The sequence below is a fragment of the Epinephelus fuscoguttatus genome, linkage group LG2 (genome assembly GCF_011397635.1).
Source record: "Epinephelus fuscoguttatus linkage group LG2, E.fuscoguttatus.final_Chr_v1".
In the NCBI taxonomy this organism is placed as follows: Eukaryota; Metazoa; Chordata; class Actinopteri; order Perciformes; family Serranidae; genus Epinephelus; species Epinephelus fuscoguttatus.
In genome coordinates this window covers 36,635,984-36,656,683 of record NC_064753.1, presented here as the reverse complement: position 1 = coordinate 36,656,683, position 20,700 = coordinate 36,635,984, and the positions used below count along the sequence as shown (strand labels likewise).

General features: G+C 41.0%; 1 protein-coding gene across 2 annotated transcripts in view; it reads left to right on the top strand.

The window, feature by feature from the left end:
• Nucleotides 1–17,704, top strand: part of scml2 (Scm polycomb group protein like 2) — a 40,604-nt gene extending 22,900 nt beyond the window's left edge. For both annotated transcript variants that reach the window (XM_049604989.1, XM_049604996.1), the window contains exons 8-14: nucleotides 9,073–9,392; nucleotides 9,719–9,848; nucleotides 9,977–10,183; nucleotides 12,045–12,218; nucleotides 14,085–14,300; nucleotides 15,411–15,565; nucleotides 16,446–17,704. In XM_049604989.1, coding sequence (XP_049460946.1) covers nucleotides 9,073–9,392; nucleotides 9,719–9,848; nucleotides 9,977–10,183; nucleotides 12,045–12,218; nucleotides 14,085–14,300; nucleotides 15,411–15,565; nucleotides 16,446–16,571 — 1,328 coding nt within the window. In that variant the 3' untranslated portion in view covers nucleotides 16,572–17,704. The remainder of the gene's footprint in view (nucleotides 1–9,072; nucleotides 9,393–9,718; nucleotides 9,849–9,976; nucleotides 10,184–12,044; nucleotides 12,219–14,084; nucleotides 14,301–15,410; nucleotides 15,566–16,445) is intronic.
• Nucleotides 17,705–20,700: the final 2,996 nt, after the last annotated feature.

The window sequence follows — 20,700 nt, the reverse complement described above, 5'->3', positions numbered from 1 at the left end:
CTTGTACAGTACACCATCATGCAAAACTGGTTTTCTTTTGTTGTTGTTTTTACATTTTGTGTGATACATCTTTGTCTTTGCTTGTTGGTATTTAAGTGGGTCAGAATGCAGAATAGTGCCCGCTGAATAATGCATAGAATATTAAAGCATGTCTGTGTTTTAGCAGATACAGACACATCGTAGATGTTTTGTCTATTTAAGGCAAAATCATGTGACTTTTTGTCACATTTCTAAGCTATATTTGGGCAAAAATAACCTTGTAGACATGCATTTAATTTTCTAAATACTGTAGAAAATGGAAACAAAAGCATTTTTTACACAATTTTATTTTTATTTTATCTTGTTTTATTTGATATGGACATCACAGCAGCATTAGAAATTCACATTTTGGCACAAGAATCAGATCCATGAAGCGAAATGCTAAGGCTTTTTTTTAGAAATTAAGATAGCAAAAACAAAATGCATCCACAAATCCATACACAGAAAAAACATGCAGGTATTAAAAATGCTAAAAATAAAAATACCAGTGCTTTTACCCCCAAAATGTCTTGTGTATAAATTTATTGCTGCCTTTTGGGGTAATTTTCTACCCCTTGGTTTTGAAGCCATTAGTGTCATTTGGCCCTCACAGACTGCACAAATCAAATTCTCAGTGGGAGTCCTGGAAAGAGTTGACTTGTAGATACATCATGAATGTAAGAGTAGTGTCAGATTATTATATATCTATAAGCCGTGTCTCATTAGGAAACACCATGCCGCATACTCATATCAAGTAGTTTCTTTCTTGAATTGTCGACATTATGGCTCCCGTTTGTCCGCTCAGACGCAGATTAAGATATCTGTGACTGAAGGGACTTTTCCCATGCAAGCTTCCTCTGACTGCTCTGCTCCACATTGTTCCAGAGCCCGGGTGATATCCGACTGGGCAACTGTTTCCTGATGCTGGACCTGGCCATCTTTCATCAGGGAATGTCTGAATAGGCTAGGGTTACACTGAGGGGGCACCTCCTTCTGGGCCGTGGGAGTGTGTGTATCTGTGTGTGTGTGTGCATGTTGAGGGAAAGCTTGCGTATGTGTGCACCAACTCCAGGAGTTTGCCCCTTTTCACCCGTTTCAATCAGGACTCTTCTGATCCAGTTTAACCTTTTACCTCGCCCCATCCCCCTCTCGGAGCCCCACCGTTAACCCCTCTCCCCCGCCATCCCCCCCACAGAGGCTTGCTGAGAAGCAGGTGACTGATGTAGACTGTCGATATGGCCTACAGATAACATGAATAAAGAGCTCAACCCCTCCACCACACCACCCACTCTTCCTTCCCTTACTCTACCCCTCCCCAGTCACTATGCAAATCTAAACAACCCCTCCTCCTCCTCCTCCTCCTCCTCCTCCTCCTCCTTCTCCTGCTCTGGCTCATTCATTGGGAGGGAAGCTTTGCAGCGACTTCAACCAGCAGCAGCAGCAGCAGCAGCGTGGGCTTTGTTGTGGACTACTGCCGGGGGAGAAAAGGACAGAGCAGAGACAACTGGGAAAGCAGCTGATAGAGAGACAGAAAACAGACAATGAGGTGCAGATGAGGAGAGGATTTCAGCGGAAGTTAGGAAGAGGAAAAACACAGTCAGAGAGGGGAAACACATCAACACCAGCTCAAAGAGAAAGAGTTGCTTCTAATAAGAGAGAACCAGGAAGCAACTGTACTGAGTGACTAGTATTGTTACGGACTCTACTAACACTACTGCTGCCTCCGCTACTACTACTACTGATACTACTACGAAAGCCTCAGCTGTAGCAGTGAAGTTCTGCATTTTTGATCAGGATTTCCTGGTGAGTTTGATATGTTTATCAAGTTGTTTCTTTTTCATTAATTAAAGAAAAAAACTTCACACTTTATATTTTAAGTATTTTACCTTGATTGTGTTTTAAAGGATGTTTTATTATTAGCTCTACCAGATGCAGTATATTAAAATGAAGTGCAGGCACATCTATGTTGTGTATTGTGTTATTATGTAGCAATAATGTGCTGCATGTGACTAGTATCTGTTCTTTTTTCTAATAATATGAGAGACTTGTTCACACTAAAACTTCCCTAAAATGAAACACATCAACCTCAATGAAAACTGCACACGTTCAGATTAATTCAGTCAATGATTCGCTCAATTCAGGAAGCAGTAGTAGTAGTGGTGGTTGTGGTCTTGGAAACCATTGCGTGTTTAGATTTGATTATTCTGTTTCTGAATAGCTGAGATTATTTACTAAAAACCTCAAACTTGCCTTTGTGTTATTGTCTTGGTAAAACATGAACAAAAAGGGGAAGTGAAAGCTAAATCTGCTGTTCAGATCAAAGTTGCATGTCGTCTCAAATTTGAAGCAGGATCCTGCTCTGGTGTTGATTGATTAAAGCTGCAGTTTGACATTGTTTTCTTTGTTTAGCATGAAGAGTTTTGCAGTGACTTGCAATCAGTCAAATTCACTTTAAGAGACTCGTGGCTTGTGCCAGTCCTAAAGAAAGACCTAAAGAGTCCTAAAGAGTCTGCAGGTTTAACGGTATTGTTGGTGGTAATTAGGTTTGGAGCCCCATGTGTTTTTGATCATGTGTTTTTGTGTGTAAAGCATCAGGAATTAGTTTGCAAAAGGCTCGGGTGAGGATTAGTGGGTATCAGATTTGTTCAGCACACTCATTTTAAGCTTTCATTTAAATTGCATGAACTTACACTGTCAGTTCAGAGGTGAACGTTCACACAAGTCACACAGGAACAGTAGTGCTTTTATTATTTTTTTAAAGGCTGGTGTGGCACGCTGAAGTTTGTGCAGGAAAACACTGTTGTGTTTATACTCTGTGCCCTGAAGCTATTTTAGTAACTTCCCCCTCTCTGTTGTCTGCACACACACACACACCTGAATCTGCAGTTTGTGAGTTTCACTCCTTCAGATTCACTAGAGGGAACCGTGTGTGTGTGTGTGTGTGTGTGTGTGTGTGTGTGTGTGAACGGACTGTGAGGGTGCTCAGCATGCATGAGAGTGGAGGGGTGATGGGGAGGGGTGGTTGTAATTAGATGAGACGCAACTCTGTGGAGCCCCTCCCCCCACCCCCCAGACAGCAGACACACTTCTCAGGGACCCCGTTCTCATGCGTGCACGTACGCTCACACACACACGCTCGTACACTTGCACGTGCACACGTTTCCCGGGGCTGTGGCTTACACAGGTCAACGGGTCGACTTGGAATTATATAGTCATGATCAGTACCATATGTCTGTTTTGTCTCAGCGTGCTGGGGATGCCATGCTGCAGATCTTTTGTAGCTTCTTGTGAGGACTAAATGTTTCAGTTTTTTATCTGTATGTTGCAGATTTTTATTTGTACAATCTTGTACACTTGTTTACCTCAATGATTTTGCGTGTTATAGCCAGTTTACTACAACACTCATCACATCTAACCATGCTGCTGTGTTTTAGAGATTTAAATGCAACAACAGGCAGCCATTGGTTACTACTGATTTTGGCACAGGACAGAATGGAAACCAATGGTTGCCAAGAACAGGAGGAAAAAATATATGAAAATCTAAAACTGTATTGCATACAGAGATGACACTATTGATTTCTTAATTGATTAATCAATTGAAAATGAATTTGCAACCATTCTGATAACATGACATACCCTGGTTTATGTAATTTTAAATATTTGTTGTTTTTTTTTTGTTTTTGTTTTTTTTTACGGTTGGTTATAAAAAGACAAGCTACTCAACCCGTTCTCACACCTCTCAGCGTCTCATAGCAAAGCACAGGCCACACAGCTGAAACACGATGTAACATGTGGTTATTGTCTTGAACGGTCACAGTTAGGTTTAGGCAACAAAACTACTTTGTTAGGTATGGAAAAAAGGTAATATTTGGGTTAAAATAAGTACATTTGTTACGTAATGTCATCATGAGTGACGTCAGTGAGCCATGACTGTAAGTAAATTGTGTAACGAATGTTAAAACAACATTGACTTTTGGTTTCACTTTTGAGACAAACAGCGATCTGCTGGATAAAGGTCCAGTTTGTTTTGTTTGACTCATACACCTCTGCACCCTCCAGCCCTACGCAGATTTCCTCTCTTTTTACTTTCTATTATATTTTTATGTTAGCCTCTCTCAGCATCAAGCATTCCTCGGATGGGTTTACAATGGAGGTGGGTGAAAGGCTGATGTGTCTCATAAGCTCTTTTTAAACAGGAGTTGTGCAAATTTGCAGGAAATCCCAATCAGTCTTCTTTCAACATTGGAAGTATAAAAACAAAATCGGGAAGTGCAGCAAAATGGCGCCTACCTACTTTTGTTTACAGAATGTGCCTTTTTCGGGGCAATGGGGGGTGTGAGCAAGTAACAAAATGTGTAGCTCAGCATGTGATGTAAACAGTGACGTACTCCGAGGGAAGCCGCGACAGGTCAGTCCTGCGACGATTCTCTCAGAAGTTGGCCCGTTGCGAGGACAAGGAGGGCGTGTCAGGTTTGCGTTTCCCTCTTGCTGCTAGCTGCTCGCTAATTCCTGCTATCATCATTCTATCCATTTCATTTATCCACCACCAGTGGCTCACACGTGCAGCGTCATCAACAGCCCCTCCCGTTGTGGAATGCCGCCTCGGTCTGTTTAAACTAAAAGGGTTCCGCCAATATGTCTACCCTACGAGGCGGAAAATTGGGCACCTCGGATCAACTCGCCAATCCGGCTCTGTGTGTCTAAACGCTCGCAGCTTGCCGGCAATATGGCCCCACATTCGCGGAAAATCTGGCAGTGTGAAAGGGGCTATAGACCCCAAAGGCTGCCTTCAGCGCCCATAAGCAAAGGGATGTGACAGAGCGATGGTAGTGACGCCACAGGAATGAGAACGGGCTGAGCATTTTGAAGAGTTTGGACTCAAGGAAACTGTGATGAGCACATTTCATTGGCCGAACTATTGATCAAGAAAGCAACAGGCAGATGTACAATAATGGTGACATGCATGACTCGTAGTTTAGAAGCTAATATTGCAGCAAAATGTTCCTGGTTTGGTCCTTTAATCCTTTTATAAGCAGCCTTCCAGTTGTGGCTCAGTCTGCAAAGCCAAAAATTGTTCAATTCAGCAGGGCTTTAATTTAAATTAAAGTAGAGAAAAATACATTTAGAATATTTCCATTTGATGAAAAAAGACAGTCTTGGGTTTGAGTATTTCTCTGTGAGTTGCTTCAATGAAGAGATTGAACAAATTTATACAGAATATATGATACTGTCAGACAGACTGTGGATTGAAATGCATTTATAAGCCGATTTTCTTTGAGAGTTGTAGTAAAAATGCAAAGGTGATTAGTCTTTTTGATAAACTGGTGACATTAATCACCAGTGTGGAAATGGCACATGTTGCCGTCACATAATGTGAATGGATTAGAGTTTCTTTTTTCACAACCAGGAGAAGATCAGAGAAGCCCCCCCCAACTTAGATTTCCCATGGTGAATTTAAACCCGCTGATACTGATTGGTACCCTGCAAACAAATTTTGATCTGCCTTTGTAGGGCTTATGGCTTCTAGCTCACTGTGAATAAGCGTGCCACTGTGCGTGCAGGTTGGTATTTCTGTCCCTCTGTGACCACACTTTGTGTGACCACTCCTGGTGAGCGAGTGAGACCTCGCCCTCTGAAACAAAACACTGCTCTATTCTACGCCCACTTTCACTCATTTCCCAATTAAGCAGCTTTCAGGGTGCCCCGGCTGGCCCCTCAGAGAATACTGTAAACCTTCCATAGTCTCTCCGTATCGCCTCAGTCAAGGAGGCTCTGATGAAAGCCTCGGCCCCATGAGAGTCTCCACATGCACTCTCAGGCCCCTGCTCTCACCAAGAAATTCGTTTGAATTGAAATAGGAGATGGTTATCTTTTCCTCTTCCTCTCGTTCTTTCTCTCTCATTTGTGCTCTCTTTCTTTCACACATCCACTATGATAATTATGTGATCATATCACAGAGTCACGCTCAGGGCTAATGAAGACAGAAGGGGCTGGTTGTGCCGCTGCTTTGTGTTTTTTTTTTTCTTTCTTTCTAACAATGGCTATTTTTTTCTCACTTTATTGTCACTTTCTTTCATTTTCAGCACCTACGCTGATTGTCATTTTGTAATTATTTCTGTCTTGATGAAAGAAAGTCAGGAGGTGTCTGTGATCCATGGAGAGACTTAAAGCAGGTTCCTAGATTTTTTTTGCCACGTCTTTTTTGGGGGCATTCTGTTCTTCTTTTGTTTGGATAGTGGACAGTTGTAGGAGGAGGGATGGCATGCAGCAAAGGTAGACATTATGATTGATACAGCGTCCCAAAACCCCTGGACGGGATGACCAAGGATGACCCAGGTTGCTGGATTTTAACAGTACTGCACTGTATGTCTGCGTGAGAGCAGCCAGCCTGATAATTGGAGCTTATCACAGATACAGTGTCTCTAAAATGTTTTTATTTATCTTGGGAAGTTTTAAAATTTTGACAGTTTTCATGTAAATATGTTGCCACAGTCAGCACTGTCACAGGACTCTAAAGGAGGATTTATGCTTTTGCGTTAACTCGACGCTGTACCTGTGTAGGCTCTGCATCAATGCACAGCCTACGCCGTAAAATATGTAAATACACATCGCTGTGTGTGTGATTTATCCTGACTTCATATGAGTAGAGAGAATCTCTGCCCGTTGCTAGGCTAATTTATACAATTTAAAATGCCATAGGCGTGTGCTAATAATGTTAGCATATCATATTTGTTTGGAAAACGTGTTTAGTATAAGACATTTGTTTTGTCTGTGAACCTTGTGAGTTATTATGGAGCCAAATTTTGTAACCTTACCTTTGTTAAATGTTACTGTTGTTCCTGACTTCATTTATGACTGGCAGTATAAAATGCCATAGGCTTGTGCTAAAAACATTAGCATGTTGTATTTGTGGGGAAAATGTGTCCAGCAAAAGAGAAATGCTTTGTCTGTGAATGTTGCGAGTTATAGTGAAGCTGATTTGTGAATTTGTACTTAAAATTGTTGCTACTAAGCCATGTTTGATGTGTGTTTTTAATCAACTAAACTTTACAGCAATTCACAGAAACCCTGCTGCCAACTAGTGTTTTGGAGTTGTAACTGCAGAGTGACACAGACACACCACCACGCAAGTATAAATGCTCACAATGGCGTAGACCACGTGCATAGGCTACAGCATAGGCTCTGCATAGAGCTGACACACAAGTATAAATCCGCCTTAAACACTAATAAGTATTTGTTTTAAAGCTTGAAAACGGGTGGAAACAGACTTTGGGAAATGATGAAGCAGACAACCATGTTCGCTTCCTAATTGTGTCTTATCAGTAACAGCATGTCAAGCCAATATATTATTGCTAGCTCTACTGTTCTTTTGTTATATCCTCCTTCTTGTGTGGATTTGCTTCCTTTCCCATTGCCATAGCTTCCCCCAGTGACGGATAATGCCCCCGGTACCACTCTGATATGTCGCTGTATTAACTTTACAGTGACTCACAATCTGTTTTCTGCCACCTTGGCTGCTGTATACTTGCGTTATGTTCAGTAACAGTTCCACCTGATTGTTGGTTCAAGCAAAGAAATTTCTGCAGAGTATACAATCAGCTACCTGCATGCCCAGAGTACTTGGATGGTCCTGTGAGCCGCGTATTCAGGTGTGTTAATATGGACAGAGTTTTCTGAAACAGTGCTAAAGCCTACATGTGTACAGACATCGTTTTCATTCAGATTCACATTTCAGATTTCCTTTATTTGTCATTTCGTTATGCACTTCCATACAAAATTAAAGCAAAACAAAATTACTTTTCCCCTAAAAGACAAAAACATCGCAAGTCAATAATAGTTAGCTGTATTAAAATAAATATTTAAACATTTTGAAAAATTTTACTACATTGTAAAATGTTTTGAAATGAAAACATATTAGTGGATGTGGCCTAAAACTCCCACATCTAAAGACAGACAAATAAAATGACTTTGAGTGTCTTGGTTCAACTATAGCACCTATTTAAAACGCACAGATACCTTAGTTTTTTACATTTGTAAATAGGCCAGAACGGTATTTCTAATATTGACAATTTCACACCATCTGCCAACATACACTCTAGTATATCAATGTCTGTGTGCAGATCAACTGATGAGTCAGAATAAAAGACAGCACAGCGCCAAAGTCATGTTTTGGAAGGCATTTTGAATAAATCCCATCTGTTGACATTTGAAAAAGGTTTTTAGTAGCACAATTACATTAAGAGGATTTACTAACAGACTTTTAAGCCATCAAAAATTAAATTCACAATACAGGCCACACACTGCTTCATTAAGTGTTTATTATATTTCAGTATTGTGTAGTTATCTAGATTTTTGTTATGTTTCATTGGCTGCATTTTTAAGTTGGAGTCATGCGTTTGACGGCAGCCTCAGTAATCTAATATCTGGTGTTGCATATGGAAAACAGTTAAAATTGTATCTCCACAATCACCATTTTTGTTGTGTTGCTGAAAGCAGAAGCTTTAAGGAATCATCTAGCCGGCGGGTCTCTGGGGACTTGTGACTTTTGACTCTGATTTCAGCAGAGGGAGGGGCGAAATACAAAGGACCTGCCAATCTCAGGGGACTCTGCGAAATCAAAACAAATCTCCTCTGCAGGGCCACTCAGTTATTCCTTTTTTCCTCTGTCTTTTGTCTTTCCTCCCAAATTCCTTCTGCCTTCATGGAAAAAGGGGCAAACACTGTCTGTAGGGTTTAAACGTGACATTTCTAATAATGCAGGCCATGCCTCGCCTCAAGGACATACAGCAAAGTTGATTCTCTGCACATGTCTTTGTTTGAAGCCTCTGTGTTTGGACAGAGGGCAAAGCTTATTCTGTGTGCTTGCACAATGATATTTTTTTGCTACAGATTTGGAGTTTATTTTCTTAAAAATAATGCCATGCTATCTGCCTCTGTGAGAATATTTAGTCCAGAGTAATCCAACATGGGGATTAGAGAAAAGGAAGAATACATTTTTTATCTTTCTTCTTCCTTCTGTTTCTCTTTCTTCCTCCCATATCTCATTTTTTCCAGTTACCCTCCCTGGTGCGCTCCTCGCTCCTGTTTCTTCCTCCTCAACCTCTCTCACTGCACGTCGCTCCTCTTCCAACTCCTCCTCCTCCATGCAGACCTCATACAGACTGCCCAACCCCTTGCCACCCCTCCCTGTGCGCAAGGGTGTCCGAGGTCGTCGTCCAAAATCCCAGACTATTGCTTTGTTGAAGGCAGCGGCTGAGGCAGCAGCGGCAGCAGCAGCAGTAAATGGAGCATCACAGAGCCCTGCCAGAACGAGCTCTGAGGCTCCACTGGCCCCCAGACCACACAAGAAGAGAGGGCCCAAGCCCAGGAGCAAGGTGAGATGTCACAAGAGCTGTAATCTGTTATGCTGCGGTCCAGTGACCCTGTCATTTTAAGTTTATATGTATTATGGCTGAAATGATTTTGATAAAGAGGAGACGAGGTCAGAGGTGGAGCGCTAAAGGGAGGGGAGGAGTTTGGGGATGTTTATTCACGATAAATGAGGAGAACAGCTTTGCTTTAGAGACTGCTGTATGCGCCGCAGTGCTGTTCATGTGTAGCAGTGAAAGAGTTAAAACACACCTTTAATAAATCATTAACCAGCAGCCTCTGTGGGTTACAGAGAGTTAATGAGAACGGGTTTGTTTGTTTTTTGCTCCAGAGGAAGCCTCGAGTGGTGCAATCCCTGGGGACACCTGCAGTTACAGCTCCACCTCCAGAGACCAGACTGAGCTCTGGACACGTCTCAGCAGACAACAACCACAGCAACAGCTCAAATGTAGTTTGCACAGGTAAATTGGATAACAGATACAACTGAGTCTGACACCTGAATGTGTACTCATGGATGTATGGTCGGACGTAACAGTGTTCAGGTTGGTTCCTTTTCGCCAACGATTACCCTCTCTTTGTGTCATTCCAGTGTGTGTCTATGTGAACAAACACGGCGACTATGGCCCGCACCTGGACAGAAAACTAGTGCAGCAGCTCCCCGACCACTTTGGTCCAGCTCCAGTCAACGCAGTGCTCCAGCAGGCTGTTCAGGCCTGTGTGGACTGTACGTACCAGCCCTCTGTGATGCTGTCATTCCTACAGAGCCAGTCTCATACAGGAGGAGAAGTCATCAGAGGTAAATGCAGTGAACACCACAGGATATTCCCTCACGTAGAAACTTATTTTAAGTCAATATGAAATGACATAAAAGAGAAATTTAGCAAATCCTCATATTAGGAAGCATGTTGTATTTGTTTGGAAATCATGTTTAGTTATTTAGGAAGTGAATGAATTTTGCTTCTAAATGACTAAACTGTTTGCAAAATTGTGGATACATTATTTGTTTGTCAATACTGATTTATCAACAAATTGTTTTTACACTAACACTACATCAGTGGAAGTTAGACCACATAGGCTACATATGTATTGTTAAAAGAATAATGCAACATTTTGGAAAATTCACTTATGCTTTCTTGCCCAGAGTTATCCCCTAGCTTAGCTTAGCTTTAAGACTGGAAACATGAGGACACAGCAAGCCTGACTCTGTCCAAAGGTAACAAAAATCAGCTACCAGCTCCTTTTGGCAGAGAGCAGTGACTTCCTGAAGCCTCCACTAGTTGCCTGGCCAAGAAATATTACACTTCGGTTTATATCATTTTACTTAAATGGCCTATGCCATTGTGAGCATTTATACTTGTGCAGTTGTGTGTCTGCATCACTCTGCAATCACACTTCCAAATGTTTGTTCGCAGTGGAGTTTCTATGCCACTGTGTTGAGTTCCTGTGAAGTGCTGTAAAGTTTAATTTAACTAACACACCTCAAACACACATCAAACATGGCTTAATAGCGACAACATTAAACAAAAGTCAAATATTCAGCTCCATTACAACTCACAAGATCCACAGACAAAAGATTAGTCCTTTGCTAGACACGTTTTCCCCACAAACACTGCATGCTAACGATATTAGCAAAAGCCTATGACATTTTACATTGCATAAATTAGCCTAGCAGCTAGCGGACTTTCCTGTAATCACATGATGCCGCTAAGCAAGTGCATAAATCACACACAAGAGTTTAAGTTCTATTTTGTGGGGGCGATATTGTTTCTTCTGTGAAATATAAAAGATAAAAGCTTTGTTTCCACTGAGGGAAATGGTTTTCAGTTCACAAAAATAAACAAATAAACAGGTGGTCTGCGTTGCCACAGTCTGTGGCTACATTTCTGGGGAGGTGCACATCAGGCTACAGCGCAGGGTACATGTCTACAGAAGTATAAATTCCACTTCAGCCAGCTGTAGAGGTGCTGGTTGGCAAATTTTGTTACTAGAGGTAGGCTAGCTGTTTCCACCTCTTTCCAGTCTTTATGCTAGGCTAAGCTAACCAGCTGCTGGTAGTAGCTTCATACTTGTCTTACAGATATAAGAGAGAACTCTTGGCAAGAAAGCAAACATTGAACTATTCCTTTAAAAGTCACTTCTTTAAGTCGTCCTAGCACCATAAAGCCTGGATAGGCAGTTAGCCGGGTAAAATTGGTTTGAGCACACACTCATGGGTCATGTATCTTGCATGTGTGTGTCCAGAGAAAGAGGGGAGGAATAAAAGACAGTGCCTGTAGCAGCAGCTGATGTGAGCACTGTGTCAGTAATCAGATATGACATGTGCGTCTAACCTGGTTTGGGATGCTGGGATTGGGTCTCCCTTGGGGGGCTGGGAAGGTCTGTGGGTGAGGTTGGGTGAGGAGGGGGGTTTAATTTGTGGATTTGTGCAGGCTTGGCTTGGGTGGGGGGGTGCAGCGCAGCGTGATAGGGTGAAAAAGGTGGGTTTGTGCTTATAAAGGGAGGGAGGTACCCCTAAACCATCTGCTGTTTTTCTTAAGCTGTGAATGCATACAGTGTGTGTGTGTGTGTGTGTGTGTGTGTGTGTGTGTGTGTGTGTGTGTGTGTGTGTGTGTGAACATACATACAGACTAATGGCTTGTTTGTGTTGTACCCCCCAGTACGGTCAGAGCATGGTATCCGCTATGTGAAGCTGCCCTCGGCCTCCAGTACGTCTTCTGTGCTGCGGTTCCTGGAGAACATGTGCCAGCATCTAGAGAGCGACAGTCTGTTCAGCTCGCAGCCGTTCAGCTCCTTCAGCAACAACACACGCTTCTACAACAGGACCAAGTCAGGTGGGAAAATGTGTGGACAGAGTAAGTGTAACAGGAGGAAATGAAGAGCTCACTTACTATGAGCAATAACATCATTATACCATTAAATGTGATTGCTAATACTGATTATCCCATTCTTACATTTGTTCCAAACAAACCTCTGGCCCATAGACTGTAGAAAACCCTGGATGTGAGTGTGTTTGACTGTTAAATACAAATTTGGATAAACAGGGGGAAGCCTGGTTTGAGCTGAGGTAGCAAATGCAAGCAGGAACCATCATTCTGATACAGCTGTCAATCAAGCATGTGCGCTACCAGCCTTAAAGGATAACTTCAGCATTTTTTGGTCAAAGCTGGATTGGTCAAAGACACTGATGTGAACAACAATTTTTGAATTTCATCTAGTATTCCTGTCTCTCTCCTCGTCTGCTCTTCATGCGTATACTCCAGCTTACATAAATACAGGCCCCAGTCAAATTCAAAAGCCCCATTTTGCTTTGTTCATTTGCCCCGTGTGCTTCCATTACAGCCTTGTTACTGCTGGCTTACTCAATACTGAACCAGTTTCAAAAAGTGTTGTTCATATAAGGCTCTTTAACCAATTCACACAAGGAAAAAGGGTCCAGTTTGAAAAATGCCAGTGTTATCCTTCAATATCTTTTTAGTGAATCAGTTTTGTACCTCAGATCAGACATTTAAAAAACTCAATTAGCCACTGAGATTGTCACATTATTTTAAAGTCCCACCTCCATTAGCCTGTTTTATAATTCACATTTGCACAGTGGTGTTCTGTTATCCATGTTCCCAGGATGATCGTGTTCTTTTTTTGTGCGGATGTAGATTGATTTGTGGATTCTGGAATTTTTTAAATGATTATATTTAACAATAATAGATGGGACTTGATGAGGATTTTCTGACTTTCTCACAAACTTCAGTCACTTTATAGCTAGGCGAATGGTCCAGCACAGTGCTGTTTTTTTTTTGTTTTTTTGTCCAGGGTTTGGTCATGAAAAATCTGGAAAAGTTATGGAATTTGACAATTGAAATTTCCAGGCCTGGAGAAGTTTTGGAAAAATAAATAAACCCAGAAAGTTTTAGAAAAGTAATGGAAATTTGCTTCACAAATACACAAGAAATAGTAAATAGAGTATATGGTTCAGTTAAGATCAACGGAGAAAAATCTGTATCAGGTCGCTTGCTGGTGTTCTCTGCGTGGGTAACGACAGACTCTGACCTAAGTTGCGGCTTGTACTTTGACAGGATGTAAGTTTGTGCAATGCCAGGAAAATGCTGATTTAATATTTTCTGGCTTCACTTGGACAAGTACAAGGCATGGTTTGAGAAAGACCAGGACCCCGGATGTGCAAAATGTGGACTGTGTAGTTAAATGTTTGACATCTCGAGCATATGAGAGGCAGCGCTGGCTAGCCATGCTGCTGCTGCTGCTGCACACATATCAACTCCCATTACCTGCTTTTTCACCCCAGTGACCAATGAGACACATGCTGCCAGCTGCAGTGCTTCCCTCATGTCCAGAAACAAAGCTCTAAATGCAGAGTTTCTAGGGGTGTGAAAGCTGGTATTCGTCAGTATTCCTACAGGTCATATGAAGACACAAGCCTGCTCTTTCAGCCCATGGTTTCCCCGACAGCCAGATAGCTGCCACATTTGCATGTGGTGAATACAAGCACTTATATATAATTTTGGACTGGCTCCTGACTTGAAATTTTTACTCTTACTTTTTAGGTAAACACAGATATATCAAAGAATGTATGGTCATGAAAATTTGCCGCAGAGATGTGGAAAAGTCATGTAAATTCTGTATGAACCCTGCTATTTGCGTTCACACGATCCTGACAGTATCTCTTTCAACCTGTCTTGAAACAGAACCACTGTCGCACACTGAGAACGGCCTGCCCAATGACGAGTCCAAAAAGGATCCAGCTCCCAACACGCGCCCTCCTCACACCACTTCAGACTACAGAGCAGCAAAGAAAGAGCGGACATATTACCCTGGACACACAAACACACCGCCACCCCTACGACGCGTCAGCTCCAACCCCACCGAACTTGGCCAAGTGTGTCCACCAAGACGAGTGGAGGGTAGGTTTAAATACACACACAGACACACAGATCTAATTGTCGAAATTTTGTCAAACAATTATGAAATAGTCAGTTTTACATTTGAAAATATCGTCAAGTTTGCATCCTGAAACTGAATTATTGTAGATAATGCCCCTCTGCTCAACATTTTTCAGCCAAGGTTTCATCAACTGTACGGCAAGACAGGCAATTACAGAAGACTCAGGTAGAAGCACAAAAAACAAATGATAAAAACAATAACGGCAGATGGGAAAAAGCACACAGACGAAAACAATATAAACAATAGATCAAACAAAAGCACACAGAATTCATTGTTGGTAACTGCTCATCCTATTCAGGGTCACAGGGGGGTGGGGGTGGGAGCAGACTGTCAAAGGGCTGACACACAAGCCCCATTTACGCTGCCTGTTCAAGGCGGGTATATTGTGGCGTTAGGCAGCTGTGTTGTTCTGTATGTAAGGTACGATCACGGAAAGGGGGACAGAGTTGTCTCGCCTTTGAGCCAGGAGCAGAGGTAGAAACAGCTCTGAAATGAGGTCTGTGTAAAACGTAAACCATGACCATGGGTGGAATGGGTGTGACGTTTTGATTATATATTATGTTGGCGACCCAACGTGGGAGATTTAAAAAGCTGCTGTTAGTAGTTAGCGGCTAACTCAAAGATGAAGAACAGTGGCTGGAAATGTCTGCAAATTGGGAGAACAATCCAGACCGAGATGCTCGTTACCCTCCGAGCACAGGACGAGATCAGCCGCCATATAACAGGGACGGTAAATAACGGTAATAATTGTTGTTGTTTACAAAGCGCCGACGCTGTGCTGTTACATATCACGCCTGTCACGCCTCTTTTGATTGCGGGATGCTGGCATGCAGTGTACAATCACACACTGCGTCATGGTGCCACTGTTGTTTGGTTCTGTGAAAAAATACAAAGGAGGCATAAAGAAGGGACTTTGAAGTGGCCCTATAGCAGACTGATGTAAAGATTAAATAACATAGGACCGAGAATCGACCCTTGTGGACCCTAACACTGATAAATAAAATCATAAGCAGATGGTACAGTGTTTGATCTGGTTTGGTTTGCTTTCTTTTGCCTCTCACACTCTACAGCTACAAGTTCAACAACAGGCTCAGACCACGTGAAACAGGACAAGGAGGGTTCAGGGAACGATGCTTCTTCCTGGTCAGTTGATGATGTCATGCGGTTTGTCCAAGAAGCTGATCCTCATACTCTCGGTCCGCATGTCGAACTGTTCAGGAAACATGTGAGTATTTCATTTATATGGACTGTCTACTACTAGTACTAGTACTAATATTAATAATGATAATGCAGTTTATTTGTAGGCACCTTTCAAAGCACTCAATCACACCTTATAGGACACAGTTAAAAAGGCATGCAGCAATGTATCCATCGACCATAAAGTCAAACAATTCAGTAATATACAATAAATTAATAAAATTACCAGACAAAATTCATCATCATAAAGATTTGGTATAAAATCATCATCATAAAATCATCATCAGTGCAAATCTCGATATGTGTCATCCTTAAATCAGACCGAATATGCCACCCTGAAAAGGTATGAGTTCCTTCTCCTGTTTAAAAGTTAACTATGCAGGATGGTCGGTCATCATTTGAAAACATGCTTGCCAGCAAAAGTGACAATTTTTTCTGCGCTGTGTCTCAAGGACACATATTGCCTCCGGTCTGGCACCTGGTTGCTACCTTTTTATAAAGCCCCGACCTCACCTGAGTGCTGTGGGGGTACACACCCATTTTTCTGCAAAGGGCAGAGTCTCTGCAAAGGAATACAGACACACTTCCAGTGGGTCGTAAATCCTAAGTTATTACTGAGAGGGATTACGTCTGTATCAGTCTATATGCTGTTTTTTAGGAAACTCCTGCACAGTATATCTTTTAAAGGTCAACAGTCTACATTGGTTTTCACTCTCTGCTCTGTATCCTGTGGTCACTTTCTTAAATAACTCTCCCTGAGCTTTCAGTCTCTGCACTCAGGAGAATATCAAACTGGAATTTCCACCATTCAGCGCCTTAATCAAGTCATTGTCATTCTGATCAAATTGTTCTGAGAGGAAGTGTTTGTAATGTGGCCTTCCGCTGACAGCGTGCTCTTCTCTCTGCAGGAGATTGATGGCAAGGCTCTGATGCTGCTGCGCAGTGATGTCATTATGAAGTACATGGGACTGAAGCTGGGCCCGGCGCTCAAACTCTGTCATCACATCGAGAAGCTGAAACAGACCAAACAATAGAGGACAAAGGCACTCTCTTTATATTATTCTACAGGGATGTAGTGCAGTGTAAATCCACCTGAACCAGGGTCGTAGCTACCATTGAGGACACTGAGGTCAAATCCTCTGTATTTATTTATTTTTTGTGAACTGGGGGTTTCAGCAACTTGCAGGGAGTTAAAGAAAACAAACTCACACATGATTTCAGTATTTTTGGGATCAAGCTGTTTAAATTTTACTACTTTTTATCCAACAAATAGATTTTTATTCTTGTAAGGTTTTGAAACAGCATTTAGACATGTCGTCATGCCGGGAAATAAAAATTACAACCAGTATAATAAAACAAATTAAAAACATTTCAGATCTTTTTATTGATTTCTCGTCAAATTTTGAGGGTGGTGTGTTGTGCACCAGGGGACCATTGACCTCAGTATTTTTGAAATCCTGGCTACGGCCCTGATCTGAACACATTTAATTTTTAATTTACAGACGCCAGTTTACTTTCACATCAAAACAGATGCACAGTACATGAATCCATCATTTGAAAAAGTGTAATTAGCATCAGATATCTGAGCATAGGCATGATTTGTGTTCATGTTTGTGTCTTTTTGCCTTTTTATGAACAACTGGAGACCATCATTTATCAAACATTCAGTTATATGCTGTAGGCTTTGCAGCTTTATCTTTTGTGATATCCAGCTATTAAAGTATTCTTTTCAGATTTTCAGGATGGACGCTCTCCATTCAAGATTGGGAAAGTTAGTTCAGGTACTGGCAGTGAACTCCTCACTGCATCATTTCTAACAATGCAATAAAGTTTCTGAATGACTGCGTCTGTTCCAGGCTGTCAGACTTAGTTTATGCAAGCCGGTGAATGTATGAAGTACATACAAGCATTATTACTAACAGGTACTAAACAGGAGTGCCGCAGTTACGTGAATGAGAAGTGCTGAATGGTGTCATTCCAAAAAGCTGGAGAAGTTGTCTTGTTTCCTGAAGTCAGTCATTACACAAATGATTTTTGTCCTCAAACACTTCAGTATTTTTTGGGCAAAGGTCATATATTAATGTTACAGAGTCGGCACCACTTAAATGATGGAACTTTGAAGATCAGTTACGGAAGAGTTTTGTTTAATTTGTCTGTTTTGTGACAGTCACCCCCCCCCCCCTCCTCACACACACACACACACACACACACACACACACACACACACACACACACGAGATATACACATTAAAATGACTGGAATACGTTGATGTTTAAATGAAGACTGTCTAGCTGAGTGCTGTACAGAGTGCTCCTGAGAGAGCACATGATCGGAAACTGTTTTGTATAAAGTTAAGCCAAAAGGTTGTCTTTTGATATCATTTTGTACTGTAACAAAGTGTATCAACCTGTATCAAGCGTAAGTGTAATCAAATGTTTTTCTGCCTGAAATAGTTTTTGTGTGCACCATCAAATAACTACCTACAGGACGATGCTGTGTCTGAGTAATTATTCACACATCTCAAAGTATTTATCTGTTGTTGGATGGCAGAAATACTCATTTTCTGAACATTTCAGAACCATTTTCAAACCAAATCATGTGTGTGTTGTAGCTGCATTTCACACTGTTGCTCTCCTGTAGTGGTAACAAGTTGTACTTGAAACCGTCTTGCTTTAATGTGAAACTCAGGTTTTAGTAGGGGTTGTTTTTGTAGAAGATGTTTTACATCATTAGCATGTTGTGTTCATTAGGCTACTACGACATAGACGGACTGCACAATAACCAACTATGTATATTTTTTATGCCTTGTCATCTAATCGCTCTGCAGCCTTTCATGTGTATGTATACAACTTTTTACTGTATGTTCAACAAAAAAATGTTTGTTAAATATGTTTGATATGCATTCACACAATTAAACATTTGTTTACATAACCATAGTGTTTGAGACCACAGCACAAGGCCACCATGGTAGCCACCAGTTTTTTTAATAGCCGTGTCCAGTGACTTTTGACCCCTTGAAACAAAGGAATTTCTATCCATCATCAGTAGTTGCATCTGTTTATGAGTTATGATCTCAGAGAGGTTTTTATTACTGGTTTTATTTTTAGATGCCTGAGTAAAAAAATCCAGTAATTCATGAGGAAAAAAGGCAAAGTTTAGAACAAAGTCATGTAGCTTAAAAGCATTTTTCTGCTCCCCTGTCTTGTTAATCATCTCAAGAGTCCCTCAGTTTTTTTTCTTGTGACTCCTCAGAGGGTCCCAGCCACCAGATTGTGAACTACTGGCCGAGTCAGTCAAGGGGATTCCCACAGTGATGACATAATTAGGGTATAAGGAGAGACGAGTAGTTAAGGAAATTAATACATATATGCAAAAGTAAAAAATCGTTCAAGAGCACTCGCAAAGGTTCATGTCCTTATAATTTTGGCGGGCTCTGTGTGTGTGTGTGTGTGTCTTGAGGGTATGGGGGTTGTGGGGGTCAAAGGATCATGGACGTCTTACTTAAGGAAAGTGACAGTCCAATAGGGATCATTGTTCCAAAGATCAGCCAGTTCAAATAGCTCACCAGCAGCACTCAGAATAAACAGGCTAATTATGACTGATGTTTTGGGCTCTTTAAGAATGGGTTTATGTCATATGTATATATTAATGGCATATATGGCTCATTTCCTGGCTGAAAAGTCAGCTACAATCACAGCATAGTTCTCCCCATTAAAAGCTCTTATGACCCACCACATGCTTACAATTATTTATGTGATAAACAATGTTAACTAAATAGTATGTGTAGCTCTCAGGAAACCTGCTGGTCAGCCATAAGACTCTGGTCCAGCCTATTTATTTAGTATAACTTGTAATAGTTCAATAGACAGTCTACTTAAACTCAACTTTTTGCTTTTAAATGAGATTGATGAGGGTTAAATTTAAAAAATATAGGATTACAACACACATAAGGAGAGTGTGACTTCATTCTCTGCTCAGGATGCAATCACTCCACTATAGCTTTATATAGTAAATCATTTTTTGCTGCTATATTCATGCTCTAAATATTGTGTACAGTGACTCTTAAGTAAAACTACAAAACTATAAGCATCAAAATACAGGTTATTGAAAGTACCAAAACTTAAAGTACTCATGCTGAATAGCCAATTTTGCAGTCATAAGCTTGGTGTTACTATATTTATGTATTAATGTGTTCATTACTTTAATGTTGCACATTTTGTATTGTATTGAAAGATACCAAATGCATAGGGGAGCAAAAACTACAAGATCTGCCTCACAAATATAGTGGTACACCCAAGTTAGGGCAGCACAATATATCTTTTTCTTATCGTTACTTCAACTTGCACAAAAAAAAAAAAGCCAAAGAATGCTTTATTGCACTGTGGAATTAGTTAACTGAGAGAGCGTGTCAGTCAGTACAAAACTGCGCTTAAAATGGCGATCATTTTTTTTTAAAAAAAAACAACTTTTATTAGTCTTTTTTGCCTTTAATGTTCAGTTAACTTGCTCAATGCTGGAAATATTTTTTCTATACATTTTTTTAATTCAACAAGCAGGTTGTTATGTTTTAGCAGTATACTGACAGCAACAGAAAGGCAGAACTGAGTAACCTTTAATGTTGATTTATTGATTATCGCGAGTAATATGATATCGTGATATTTCACACTATCCAATACCTCATGTATTTTCCACATATTGTGCAGCCCTACCCCAAACTGTACTTACTGTACTCGAGTAAATGTACTTATTTTCCACTACTGCTGGTGTTGTACACTCTTGATGACAGTATCTCGTAAATTCGATATTTTAATATTATAATATTAACTATGTCAATCAGCGTATTGTGTCAATAGGAACCTCTGTCATTAGATGATGTAACAGTCGAGCTTGTTTTGGAGGGACACCTGAGTTTTAGCCAATTAGAGATGCTAATGCTAACGGCTAGCAGTATGTTCACGCAAATAAAAGGAGATTGGCGCAGTTTCAAAGACATCGGTCCTTGTCCCCACCTCCAACCAGAGTAAGTCCAACTTATACACAACAAACCCATTAAACATGGGCATTAGTTAGTTAGTTAGTTAGTTACAATTAAACTCACCATTAAAGGTTATTGCTTTCTTACGTTTCCGGTCCAAATTAATGTAGGGTGTCTCAACAGTTAT